The sequence below is a fragment of the Camelina sativa genome, chromosome 14, assembly GCF_030686135.1.
Source record: "Camelina sativa cultivar CO46 ecotype springtype chromosome 14, ASM3068613v1".
Taxonomy (NCBI): domain Eukaryota; kingdom Viridiplantae; phylum Streptophyta; class Magnoliopsida; order Brassicales; family Brassicaceae; genus Camelina; species Camelina sativa.
This window is the reverse complement of record NC_141893.1, coordinates 32,822,779-32,836,223: the sequence shown is the minus strand read 5'-3', so window position 1 is coordinate 32,836,223 and position 13,445 is coordinate 32,822,779. Positions and strand designations below refer to the sequence as shown.

Sequence of the window (13,445 nt, the reverse complement as noted above, 5' to 3'; positions counted from 1 at the left end):
TTAAAATCCTCTTGATACTGATTTTGGGTGATTTTCAATACCTTTTTTAGTTGAAAATACGGATGAGAAAATCTCACTACTAGAGATGTGATTTTGATGGATTTGTTTTTTTAAATGATAAAAAAAATTGGAGCATTCTCTTTCATCATCGGTCGTCGTCTGTTCATCAATCTCGAACACACAAAAAATACAATAGATTTTGGATCAATTGATTAGAACGGAGGTTCGATTGTGAGAATGATAATGGTTCCAATAATCGAATTGATACATGATCCTATCGTCTTTTGTTCTTAACCATTTTGTTTATGCTCGTCTCCATGTTTCTATGTTGAAGTTGTCTTCGATGTTCGGTCGGATGGTTGGAGATTTCACGCCATGCGCAGCACCGGGATGAATTGGAGGAAGCTTCCGAAGCCACTGAGTCGGGTTTTTGGCGAGGGGAAGGAATATGAGGAGGAGAGCGATATACCAAGACAAGAAGAATTAGGAACTAGAGCTTATTTTCTTGATGATCTTACATGTTTGTTTAATTTCTTATCATCATAGGATTCTTATAATTAATTATGCATTCTAATCGTGTTGTTTTGAATCAAGTCATCAATGATCTAACTTCGGCGTTTATGTTTCTTTTAAGATTCTATAGAATTATAACATTGCTCAGGCCTCATAGTGAGAGGATGAGAACACTTGCTAGTTTTTGTTCTTGTTGCCATATAATTTTTTCAAAAGCAAAAGAAGAAAACAACAGCAACATCATCATTATCGTTACGTCATATGTGTTTTCTCTTTTTTCTTCTTTTTTTTTTTTTTTTTTTTGAATTTAATGTTAAATTATATTCAAAAGAAAAATAAACGGTTTACAAAGTTTATGTGTGGAAACACTTTAAAAATAGTTGAAAACTTTAAAAATTCATTTTAGTAAATCTTGCTGCAAACCAAATTTGGATGAGTTTGTCTTGGCCGCCGGGTAGGGTGCTAAATCTGTTTCGAACATTCTTGTCTATAAGCTTGATCAAGTGCTCTGGTGTTAGTGAGCTTTCTCCATGTCGTCGTCCGTTTCTTTCTCTCCAGAGCGAGTGAATGGCTGCTTGGAAAGCATAACCGAGTATGAACTTTTGTGATTTGTCCAAAGCGTTGCCAGTAAGTAGAGTGATGACCTCCCTCCAATGGCTTGTGTAATTATCAGCAAGTAGCTTTTGTATTAAACCGTCCCACACCAGCTTTGAGTATGAACATTTGAAAAAAAGGTGCTCTGTTGTCTCTTGCGGATGATTGCAGAGGATACAGCTTGCGGTTGCCTGAGGATTCCATTGCTGCATTTTGTCACCTGTTGCGACTCTGTTTTTGACTATCAACCAGAGAAGGAAGGCGTACTTTGGAGTAGCATGTGTGAACCAGATTGCTTTATAGTCAGGTAGTTGCGGGTGTGTTGCATGTATGTGGAGCCAAGTATCTTTGGTGGAGAAACTTTTGCGGTAGCAATCGTTTTTCCCTTTCCATAGTGGTATGTCATACACATCGTCAGAGCGACTGAGTTGCTGCTTCTGAATTGCCTCCTCGATTGCAACAAACAAAGGGAATCGGTGTCTACGTCTCCGATGCATATTCATAACATCCGCCATAGTACTTAGTTTTGTAACACCAAGGTCTATAAAACCCCGGTCACCAAGTGTATCATGTAAACAACCAAGTGGACTCCAGTTATCGAACCAGAATGACGTTGATGTACCATTATGCACTTCCATCTTTAAGAACCGCTTTGCTAGGGTCCTATATTTCAGTAGTTTTTGCCATATCCAAGAACCAATGGTTGTATTATCCTTGACAGCCCAGAAAGAACCCGTTCGAATGAGGGACCTTTTCACCCAATCAACCTAGAGAGAATTTCTAGCAGAACTGATTCGCCAAATTAGTTTGAGCATACTAACCTTATTTGCTTCCTCAAGTGACCGTAGCCCCAATCCTCCCTCACTCTTTGGTAAGCAGACCTCTGACCAGGCGACTTTTGCTTTCTTTGTGTTCAAAGAGGGTCCAGACCACAAGAAAGCTGAACATAATCGATCAATCTCCTTGATACAAGCTTTAGGGAGCCTAAAAGCTGATATCCAGAAATTTGTCAAACTGAAAAGCACAGAACTAATTAGCTGTAATCGACCTGCAAAAGAAAGCATTCTAGCCGTCCAGGAGGCTATTCGCATGCGAATCTTTTCAATGAGAGGGAGATAGTCTCCTGAGGTCATCCTTCGTGGCAGAAGTGGCAAACCCAAATACCGAACTGGTAAAGAACCAGAAGCAAATGGGAATTCATGGAGAATCTCATCTTTGAGGAGTGGAGGGATACCAGCATTGTATATAGTGGACTTCTCAATACTAATATGCAGACCCGAATGTGTTGCAAAATCATCAAACACCCGCAAAACACCTGAGACCGACTGTTTGGTTCCATCCACAAACACCATCAAGTCATCAGCGAAGCATAAGTGTGTGAGTTTCATCTGTTTGCATTTGGGGTGGTATCCGAAATCGCTATTCACAGCAGCTACATCTAGTTTACGAGATAGTACATTCATGCAGATGACAAATAAGTATGGACTCAGAGAGCAACCTTGCCGCAATCCTCTCAAACTCCCAAAATAACCAGCTAGTTCTCCATTTACTTGGACAGAAAAAGAAGCGGAGGTGATGCATGTTTGTATCCAATGGACATATTGTTCAGGAAAAGCCATAGCTCTCAGGGTGGAAAGTAGAAAATTCCATTGCACAGAGTCGAAAGCTTTTGAGGACCACTCCCTCAGCACGTCGTTCTTTCACCTTCGTTTATTTATTCAAATTTCATCAAATCAAAGATCAATAAAGGATGATGACAAGTGGTGCCTTGAGTTTCACAGCATTCTTGACGACATCTTCACTAGCTGATCTTCACTTCTAGGTAAAGAGAGTTAGACCTGTGTGTTGAGCTCTCTATTGTTTCGTTTGATGAAGTGTTAGAACAGTAAAACCAATTTTTTTTATTTTTTGTCTAACAATCTTCTAAAATCACCCAAAATTTTTCTTTTAAATCTCACCAAATCACAAATAACTTTTTAAAATTCTACCAAATATTCTAGAAACTCTCTCAAATCTCTCAAAATCTAAAATTTTCTGAATCCCACAAAATCATCCAAAATGTTCTATCCAATACACCCCCCTAAAACTGTAATTAACAAAGATATTAACATCTTGCTCTTCAAATATTTGTATATTTTTATTTACTACCCTAAACTTTACAAAATAGTTCAATCTCACCCAAAAATGATCACAATTTACATTTGAGAAGACTATAAGCTATGACAATACCCATTATTAAAGAATGATCAACTTGTGGCTCCACCATCGTTGTTAGCACGTCTTTTCCAAGATCCAAACCTTTGATATCCGATTGTTTCTTTTGAACTTGTGCCATTAGTCTTCCTGATCCATCCTCGATTGTGAAATCCGATCTGCGGTTTACAATCTTATAGCAAGATGGTTGATCACCATCAGTTTGTCGCGATCCCATGACAACATTGTATGATGAAGATGAATCTCTTGATGAAATCTTGAAGTTCTTACTTACTCGAAATCTTGTCCCGGTTGAGTTATATCCTTCCCAAGATTTGAATAATCTCAATTTCTATAATCAAGAAAAGAAAAGAGTTAAAAAAATATATATACAAAATTTATAAGACACATAAAAACAATGAAATGCTTTATTAAATTTACCTTTTGACGTAAAGTAAACAAGACTTTGCCGTATAAATCCATAAGGTAAACTTCACTGCAACTCTTGGAGTTATAATTATCCACTCGATAGATTAAGCTTCCTTTGGAATCATAAACTGTGCAGCCTTTGCTATGGAACACAAGAGATCTCATCCAAATTGTGAAACTCTCTTTATCCGTCGTCAAGTACGGCGAAATCTTGTCCTTTCCGACGTCAGAATCCTCCGGAAATGCCTTGTCATCAGGATGAATCTTCACCATGTTCTTCGCTGAAAAAGTCCGGTTAATTGGAACTTTGGTCTCGATCGTTCGACTGTTTATTTGCATATATTGAAAAACTTTGTGGTTGGCATTGAATAATAGTATGTCTTCTTCGACATTTATACGATCTAGTAGTAGTAATGAAGTTTCTTGAGTGTATCATGACTCATTAGAAAATATATATACGAAGGTCTTCGTCCACATGTTCAATGTGAGATACCAAATAAAAATAACAGAGAAAATCATATAGCAATAACATGTATGGTCCTCTCCTCTCTATTAAACAACAAAAAACAAACGTATGGTCCTTTTTGTTTGTTAACACATGTATGGTCGTTGTAACGTGACTAATGTGATCGTGAGATTCGAATCATAGTGAGAAAGCATAAATAAAAATGCTCATACAATATAATAAGATAAGTTCAATTATTAGTTGATAGGCTTAGAATCAGTCTTCGGTTGTGGTCCATTGTATTTGTGTTTTATCCGTTGTCAAATGCTGACAGTTTATCGGAATGATACTGCACAAAAGAATGTTTTTGACAAGCAGATCAACTGTAAGTTCTATTGTTTGTTTATATTTGCAAAATTTAAGGGTTTTTTTCTCTATATTTGTAAATAAATTTGATATCATATGTTTTATCCCCTAGAACACTAGAAAAAGTAGTTTTAATTTATTTACATACCCAAACAATAATTGAAAAATGTCACAGTCTATGTGTTTGAGTGTTTTAATGTGTTTAAAAACTAAAATGTAAGAAATTACTGCTCTATTTTTCACAAAGAGTGTCAATTTTGACATAATGCACACAAATTAAGAAAATTATGTAAATTTCTACTAGGTTTTCACCCGCGGTACACGGCGAGATCAAATTATAAATTATTGTATTTTAAATAATAATTTTTAATTTATTTAGTTTTCAAATTCCCAATTAATTACCTTTTATCTAATTAATTTATAATTTTGTTTTGAATGTTTTTTTTCTTCTTACTAATTAGTTTATAACCTAATTACATTAAATTTATTATTAGATAAAATATAAAATTTTAAAACACTTAGTTTTGTTTTCTATAATTAAACAGAGGTATATGCATATATGGTATGTTAGTGTATATTTTTATGTGTATACAATTTTTTTTTTGGAATATTAAGAATGTGTTGTAGTATGTATAATATTTTATAGTTCATATATTAAATAATTTATAAGTTAATTTTCCAAACTATGACTACAAATATATAATATATGAAATAAACTAATAGTTTTAGTGTTGAGTCTATAGTTCAAACCCACCATGTTAGGCGGATCATACAACATGTTCAAAGATTTTTAATCTGCAAAAACTTATCATACGAAACCCGTGAAAATAAAATATAGTATATGAAACTAAAAATCACTTTTTCAGATCAGTTTTTTAAATTTTTTAAAAATAATATCTTTTCACTCACCTCCTTATAAAATTACTATTTGTCGTTAAACTTAATTTAAGGTGTGTTCATTTCGGATATGTGAACATAAAAAAACAACATATAAGAATTAAGAACAGGTAAATTGGATATCTAAAAACATTATCCGCATACTTTTGATAAAGTACGGGGAGAAAATCATGGGTAAATGAAACGAGTTCAGAAAAATTGAGCAGCTAAAATTATCATCCAAATTCTCAGCATAGATAAATTAAAGGTCACTTTCGATACGGGTGTGTCAGAAAAACTTATCTAACTTTTCATTAATTTTGTAAACAATATTCAAAATAATACATGTATCTTGTCCTATAAATATTTTCATAAATATTCTTAAATTACATAATTTTTTGAAAAATAAAAATCAAATATGGGATGGATTATTCAGAACGGATACGAACCCATCCGAAATGGACAAGTCCATTAAAAACCTGAAATAAGATTACTCATTATGAATGAGCTATTACAAATTACAATCTGAGCCCATTGTCGTTAATAAATTCGTATGATGATAATTTTCACCTCTATTATCTTTTCATGCATTCGTACTTCTTCTGCCAAAGAGTCCATGACCACTCTACTTTTACAGTTTTACTCTATTATCTTCTTCACCAATTCCCACAATTCCAATTATTTATGCTTCCTTAATTACCATCCAAATTTGATACAAGCATGGTTAATTACTCAGCTATAGTTAAAGTTATTGTTTACATAAAAATGACTTAATTGTGGAATTGGTACGTTGACTAGTATTAGTTACATACATGCATCCCTACACAGATCACAAAAGGGTCTTTCCGCTACTGGAGAAACCGAGTCATCATGGTCAGGATAACGACGAACAGCCCCTTGAAACTAGCTCTGGTGGTGGTATCACGAAAATATTTTTATTTCTCTCTAACTACTCAATGTACTTATAGAGTAGTTAGTTATAATTATATATCTGCTGTAAGTGAGATCTAAGCAAATAGAAACAGAATGAACATATTTCATAATTCTATCAGTCGAGGATGAACGACGCCGAGCTTCTCATTTTAAGCGAGAGACTTTAGGTTTATGCCAACGTTTAACATTATATATAAGAGTATCACCTGATTAAAGTTGCACTCTCACCCATATAATTATCACAATTTACATTTGGTAAGACTATAAGCTATAACAATACCCATTATTAAAGAGTGGTCTACTTGTGGCTCCACCATCATTGTTAAAACATCTTTTCCAAGATCCATACCACTAATATCCGACTGCTTATTTTTAACTTCTGCTATTACTCTTCCCGATCCATCCTCGATTGCAAAAACCGATCCACGGTTTACAATCTTATACCAAGATTGTTGATCACCATCAGCTATGCGCGATCCCATTACAACTTTGTAAGACGAAGATGAATCTCTTGGTAAAATCTTGAAATTCTTTCTTAGTCGAAATCTTGTCGTCCCGGTTGAGTTATATCCTTCCCAAGATTTGAATAATCCCAGTTTCTATATACACATAACAAAAAGTTAATCTCAAAGTAGAATAAAATAAAATAAACTTATGATTTCTTATAAAAACATTGATGAAGTGTTAACTATATATACCTTATGACGTAAAGTAAACAATACTTTGCCGCATAAATCCATAAAGTAAACTTCATTACCGCAAGTCTTGGAGTTATAGTTATCCACTCGATAGATTAAGTTTCCTTTGGAATCAAACACCGTGCAGCCTTTGCTATGGAACACCAAAGACTTCATCCAAATCGTGAAACTCTCTTGCTCCTTCGTTAAGTACATAATATTCTTGACTTCTACTACACCCGAATCCACCGGAAACGCCAGGTGAGGGTAGATCTTCACCATGGTTTTCACCGGAGAAATCGGATTATATATCTGCATATATGGAAAAACTTTATTTGTGGCACTGATAGATAGTATAGTTAGCTTCTTCGTATTTATATCTTCTACTAGTAATATATATATATATATATATAATTCAGGTTATGGTTTATCATGAAAAAATAGATATTTTATCAATACGAAGGTCTTCCTTCATCCACATGTTGAATATGTGAGATAAGAATTCATGTAAAACATATATCTCACATAGTTATTTTTAACACGTACATACAGTACGTAAAGGTCGTTGTCACGTGTGAGATTCGAATAATAGAGAAATATATATCATGCACATTCAATATATATAGTAAATAGAGATTCATTTATTAGTTTATATGCTTAGAATTGGTCTACGATTTCGGTTCATTGCATTTGCATTCTCTTTGCTTAATAAATGCTGTCAGTTTCTTGAAATGATACTGCACAAGAACAAGTTCTACAGGATACCCATTGGCCCCACGTTCCCAACGATGCTGCCAAGGTAGGGAGACAATTCATCACGTCCTCTTCACAACTGGACACATACTTTGGCTCCAACCTCCCGCTATATCATGATCAATTTAACCACACTTGTTGTAACCTAGAAGACAATGTCGAATTGTTGCTTTCGCCTTTTTGGCTTATCTGAACTCTTTGTAAATCAAGATATATATGACTTGATTTTTCATTATATAAATTAATATCTGCTAGGCGGATGTAAGAAAGGCACGAGACGATGCAAAAGAGTTGACAAAGATGAATATTCGAGGAGATTAGACTCGAGGTGATCTACAACATTAACGAATCGAGCAATTATACAACTTGGCACCACCCTTCTAATGGAAGGCAATTTCAAAGGAGCAAATGCTTCGATGTTCATGCATGTTAGATATAGCTTGAGACGAGTCGGCTGTCTTCATGTTCACAAGAAATACATCTATTGGAAAGAGCGTGAATGCTCTTGATGGTGAAGTTTTTATTATTCTTCACGCATTATAAAGCCTTTGGTACTGTAGTGGAAGTGGAATCCTTTGGATCGTCATGGAAGGTGGCTCCCAACAACTTGTTGAATTTACTCAAGAGTTTGACGAAAAGACACATATACATGTCAAACTTGAATTGGGATGGGGGAGATGCATCAAACTGGATCATCTCTTTTTGCAGCTAATCATTTGACTTATATATGAAATGAAATTTCATTTGATTCAAGTTACTCGATCCATATGCTATTTATAACTCCCCCCCAATGTTTTATTCATCAATTACTCTTTCAGGACGACGTCCAATATGGTATATGTTGATAAATATTGTAATGAAACAATGGATTAGCACATTAGTTCTTAAAATTTGTTGTTTATTACTATTTCGAAATTGTGGTTTTGGTGTTTTTTTTCTTCTAATATAAGCTTTTGATATAAAATTTAGATATCATAAGGAGTTAGCAATAAATATTTATTTGTTCACATATAAAATTTCAATTAAAAAAACAATTGTCACTCACTGTAAATTTGTTTGAAACATGTGAAAATAAATGTGAAAACAAAAATGTTTGAAACATGTGAGATCCACTCTGTGGGCCTTTACACTCTTTAATATAGTTCATGGGCCTTAGTATAATAGTAGTTATGATTTTATATTATACGAATAATAGAGATTAGAGACTTCACCAAATTATAGGAGACAGAGGAGCCACATCTTTTGATGCATTCGTACTTCTCCCAAGAGTGAAAGAGTCCATGAACCATGACCACTCTATGTACTACTCTAATTCTATACTCTACGTCTACTATTATCTTCTTCACCTATTCCTCCAGTTCTTTCTTCTTTCTAGATTACCATCCAAATCTATGTAGTGCACTTTGATGTATCCTATAATAAGCCAAGCATGGATAACTCAACTTGTTAAAGTTCTTGTTTTTATAAACACAACAATAATTTAAAAAGAAAATAGCGGAACCGCTATTAGTATAATCATTTTAATGATATTAACATTATTAGCAAAAAAAAAAAAAAAAACTTAAGCCCATGATTCTGTATTTCTGTGTATATAAGATGATAAAACGATTAAAGTGATAATAATTTACATTCATTTTTCTTAGAGCCAAACATGAGTTTATATCAGTTTAATTAATTTAATCCATAATTTAAACAATCAGAAAAACTTATGTTGTTTTTACAATTAGTTCTTCTGGTTTGTTTGTTTGTTTGTTTAGCCGTTCTATTATATATTTATTTTATTTTTGTACACAAATTTTGTCATTTTATAGTGATTCAGAACAGAATCCAAAGAGTAGTATAAAACAACAACTTGAAAATGAAAGAACAAAAAAATAAAGAAATAATAAAAAATGTAAATCTGTACTCTTTTTTTTTTTTGTGCAAACCGTTGATTGAGAATAAAACCCAGTTAACTCGATATCGGTACAAGAGTTTTGAGGGTATGCTTAGCTAACCCATCAGCTGTCCGATTACATCCTCGAGAGACATAAGAAAAGTTTATGCGATTGAAATAAGAATATAGAGATAGGGTATCAAAGATTATCCTGTGGAGTTCCAAAGGTGGAGTCTCCGATTTGATGGCTTTTACCAATTGTTTGCAATCGGAAGCGACTGAGAGGTTAGGGAGACCCAGGGTGTGGGCATCTTGAAGGGCATGGAGCAAGGCAGATGCCTCTGCGAGAAGTGGGGATCGAGTGTGGGAAATGGCTATCGACCGTTTGCAGTGTTGTCAAATGGAGTCATTGCTGAAGATCCAGCCACAACCTGCAGATTTGGATTCCTTGTGCCAGGCTGCATCTACCTGACAACTAACCGTGTCAGATTCCGAAGGGAGGATACGATATCGTCTTGGTATTGATGGCGGAAGGGATGGTGGAGGTGTTTCCTGGGCATCACACCATTCACGCCCCAACTTAATAGCGAAAGTTAAAGTTTGGAGTGGGGATGTTCTCTTTTCATTAAAGATCAGATGGTTCCGAGAGATCCAGATCGCCCACATAATCCAGGGAGTTAGCGGGCCAATTCCTACTCCACACGGGGGTAAACAGATTAGCTCCTTCGATTTTTCAATCAGATCTCCAATCGACTGGAGAGAAGTCAGATCCAATGGGGTTTTGAAGGGAGCCATCTCCAAACCTCGGAAGCAAAAATACATTTAACGAAGAGGTGGGTAGTAGACTCATCCTGTCCACAGAATGGGCATTTTGCTTCAGAGTTGATTGACATGGCCTGTAGGTTTTCCCCTGTAGGTAGGGCGCCCTTCATCGCTTTCCAGAGTAGGATTTTGTTCTTTGGTAAGGTTTTCAGGTGCCATATGTTCTTTGACCAATCAAATTCCTTAGGTGCAGGAAGTGGTGAAGTAGTGATCGGGTCAGGCTTGTTGATGCTTTCATAATAGCCTGATTTGGCCATATAGGTCCCATTTTTTGTGGCGAGCCATACGTAAGCATCCTTTGCTCCTTATTTACTTAATTTGATATCGAGGATCTCGTTTTCCAGTTCTGGTAATAGGAGTCTAATCTTTTCTTTATCCCACTCAGCAAGGTCCGGGGATATGAGATGTGACACTTGGAGATTATGGGTCTCTTCCGTTGGAGGACCGACAGGGATTTGAGGAGAATCGAGTGAGAGCCATGGGTCTCTCCATAAAGAAGTATCTTGTCCATTTCCAATGACTTTCCCAAGGCGTTTTTTTAGTAAATCTCTTCCGATACAAATTCCACGCCAACCATGAGATGTATTTGTAGGTGGTTCACTGTCGAGGAAAGGTGTAGAGTGACAATATCTCCCTAGGAGGATCTTTGCTAGAAGACAGGTTGGTGAAGTAAGGATTCTCCAACTTAGTTTTGCTAGGAGAGCATCGTTGAAGCTTTGTATGTCACGAAAGCCGAGACCACCTACCCCTTTTGCTTTTGTAAGTTCCCTCCAAGAAATCCAACACATCTTTTTCTTCTCTGGGGAAGAATCCCACCAAAATCTTGTCAAGACTGACTATATTCATTTGCAGAGTGATCCAGGGAGCTTAAAGCATGACATCGTGTAGGTGGGGATCGCAGCTAAGACAGACTTCAGTAGGATCATCTTTCCCGCAATGGATAGGAATCTTGACGACCAACTCTTAGCTTTTTCTCGGATCTTGTCTACGATGATCGTGAATAGGTTTTACGCCCAAAGAGTTCTGGTAGTCCCAGATACTTCCCTAAACCTCCTTCTTTTGTTATTCCCAGAAGGATTTGTGCTTGTGTTTTGAGCGTTTGTGGTGTTTTTGCAGAGAAAGTAATGGTAGAATTCTGGGGGTTTATCATTTGGCCTGAAGCTTGCTCGTACTTTTGGAGTACCTTTAATAGTCCTGTGCATTCTTTTTGGTTTGCCTTGCAGAAGAACATGGTATCATCGACAAAGAGTAAGTGATTTAGCCGCGGGCTCTTTTTACCAAGCTTTATGCCTATGATATCCTCATCTGTCATTGCTTTCTTACAGATTCCAGACAGTACTTCACTGCAAAGGATGAAGATGAAAGGGGAGAGTGGGTCGCCTTGACTGTGCCATTCAAGAGATAGGCATAAGACACCGAAGTAATGCACTGCATTATCCACTGTATCCAGGTTTGGTGAAATCCCATTTTCCTCATTACTACTTCGATGAAATCCCACTCGACTCTATCATATGCTTTACTCATATCAATTTTTATCGCCATATAACAATTCTTTTTTGCCTTTGAGGTGTGCATGTAATGGAGGGCTTCATGAGTGATAAGAACGTTGTCTGCTATAGCTCGATGAGGCACCAATGCAGATTGGTTTTCTGATATAAGGTATGGAAAGACAGGTTTCAGCCTATTGGTAAGGATCTTCGATATTATTTTGTAATAAACAGAGAAGAGAGCAGTGGGACGATAATCCTTCATTGATGTAGGGCTGGAGATCTTTGGGATGAGCCGAACATGAGTGGTGTTGATGTTGGTAGGCAGTCTCCCTGAAGAGAAGAAGTTTTGGATCTCAGAGGTGATTTGTTTACCTACTGTTTTCCAGTTTGATTGGAAGAAGCAAGCAGAGAAACCATCCGGACCTGGTGCTTTGTCCGGGTGGATGGAGAAACACGCATTTTTAATTTCCAGGCTTGAGGGTAGTTCGATCAACTTTGTATTCATTTGCTCTGAAATGTATGGGGTTATAGCCTCCTCAATTGTTGACTCAATCTCTCCTGGTTTTGTAGTGAATAGCTGCTGGTAGTACTCAGTGATCACTTTAAGAATATCCTTTTCCTCATAGAAGGCAGTTCCCTGATCATCCTCCAGAACAGCAAACTTGTTAACAGTTGTTCTACCTTTAGTGATTGCGTGGAAGAAGCCGGTGTTTTGGTCGCCTAGGGAGAGCCAAAGCTGACGACTCCTTTGCTTCCAGAATTCCTCCTCATCTTTGTACGATTTTTGTAGCTCCTTAGAAATCGAGGTTATTACCTCTTCTTCAGTATCTGGTAAAGACATAACTTTGTCCAGTTTACCTTTTAGATCATTAATCCTCAGTTGGCTATTTAGGTGTTTTTCTCTGCTCCATTTGATAATAGCATCCCTACATCTATCTAACTTAGTTTTAACTTTTTCGTAGACTGTAGGGTTCCAACTCATGAAGGCCAGTTGTGTAACCTCTGGGTTTTTCCGGAGCCGTCTGTCGTATCTGAAGATGCCTTTCCTCTTTTTCCTTTTCAAATCAAAATACGTGATCAGAGGTCGATGGTCCGAGGCTTCAAAGGGTAGGTATTCGCTTCTCCCCGAGGGGTAAGATAGAGCCCATTCAGTGTTTGCCATGGCTCTATCTAGTCTGCAGGAAATTTCCGGAGTGGCTTAGGTCATAAAGGTCACACTCAAACATAAAGGTCCTGAGTTCAATGAAAGAGCCTCCGGGTCGAGGAGGTCCACCCACTTTTTCAGATGAGTCGATAATCTCATTAAAATCTCCGGTTAGATACGAAGGTTCATTTCTGTTTTGGCCAAGAAGCGATATTTGATCCCACACAGCCTTTCTCTTGGTCTTATCAGGTTCCCCGTAAACAAAAGTGGCAAAGAAAGAGCGTCCTTCCGCCTTTATTAAAGTATCTATGAAGTTTGGGCTGTCAGAGATGAC

At 36.5% G+C, this 13,445-nt stretch overlaps 4 protein-coding genes across 4 annotated transcripts; all 4 read right to left on the bottom strand.

Annotated features, from left to right (window-relative positions):
- Nucleotides 1-902: 902 nt before the first annotated feature.
- Nucleotides 903-1,745, bottom strand: LOC147928942 (uncharacterized). Its single transcript, XM_087486332.1, has one exon. The coding sequence runs from the start codon at nucleotides 1,743-1,745 to the stop codon at nucleotides 903-905; it is 843 nt and encodes a 280-aa protein (XP_087342458.1).
- A 1,474-nt stretch (nucleotides 1,746-3,219) lies between these two features.
- Nucleotides 3,220-4,199, bottom strand: LOC104742910 (protein LURP-one-related 3-like). The gene is made up of 2 exons (XM_010463993.3): nucleotides 3,742-4,199; nucleotides 3,220-3,652 (listed from the first exon to the last, which is right to left on the bottom strand). The coding sequence occupies exons 1-2, from the start codon at nucleotides 4,066-4,068 to the stop codon at nucleotides 3,296-3,298; spliced, it is 684 nt and encodes a 227-aa protein (XP_010462295.2). The 5' UTR covers nucleotides 4,069-4,199; the 3' UTR covers nucleotides 3,220-3,295.
- A 2,318-nt stretch (nucleotides 4,200-6,517) lies between these two features.
- On the bottom strand, nucleotides 6,518-7,426 carry LOC104742909 (protein LURP-one-related 3). Its single transcript, XM_010463991.3, has 2 exons — nucleotides 7,048-7,426; nucleotides 6,518-6,948 (listed from the first exon to the last, which is right to left on the bottom strand). Exons 1-2 carry the CDS (start codon nucleotides 7,342-7,344, stop codon nucleotides 6,589-6,591), a joined length of 657 nt encoding a protein of 218 aa, XP_010462293.1. The 5' UTR covers nucleotides 7,345-7,426; the 3' UTR covers nucleotides 6,518-6,588.
- A 2,625-nt stretch (nucleotides 7,427-10,051) lies between these two features.
- LOC147928941 (uncharacterized) lies at nucleotides 10,052-10,734 on the bottom strand. Its single transcript, XM_087486331.1, has 2 exons — nucleotides 10,459-10,734; nucleotides 10,052-10,207 (listed from the first exon to the last, which is right to left on the bottom strand). The coding sequence occupies exons 1-2, from the start codon at nucleotides 10,732-10,734 to the stop codon at nucleotides 10,052-10,054; spliced, it is 432 nt and encodes a 143-aa protein (XP_087342457.1).
- Nucleotides 10,735-13,445: the final 2,711 nt, after the last annotated feature.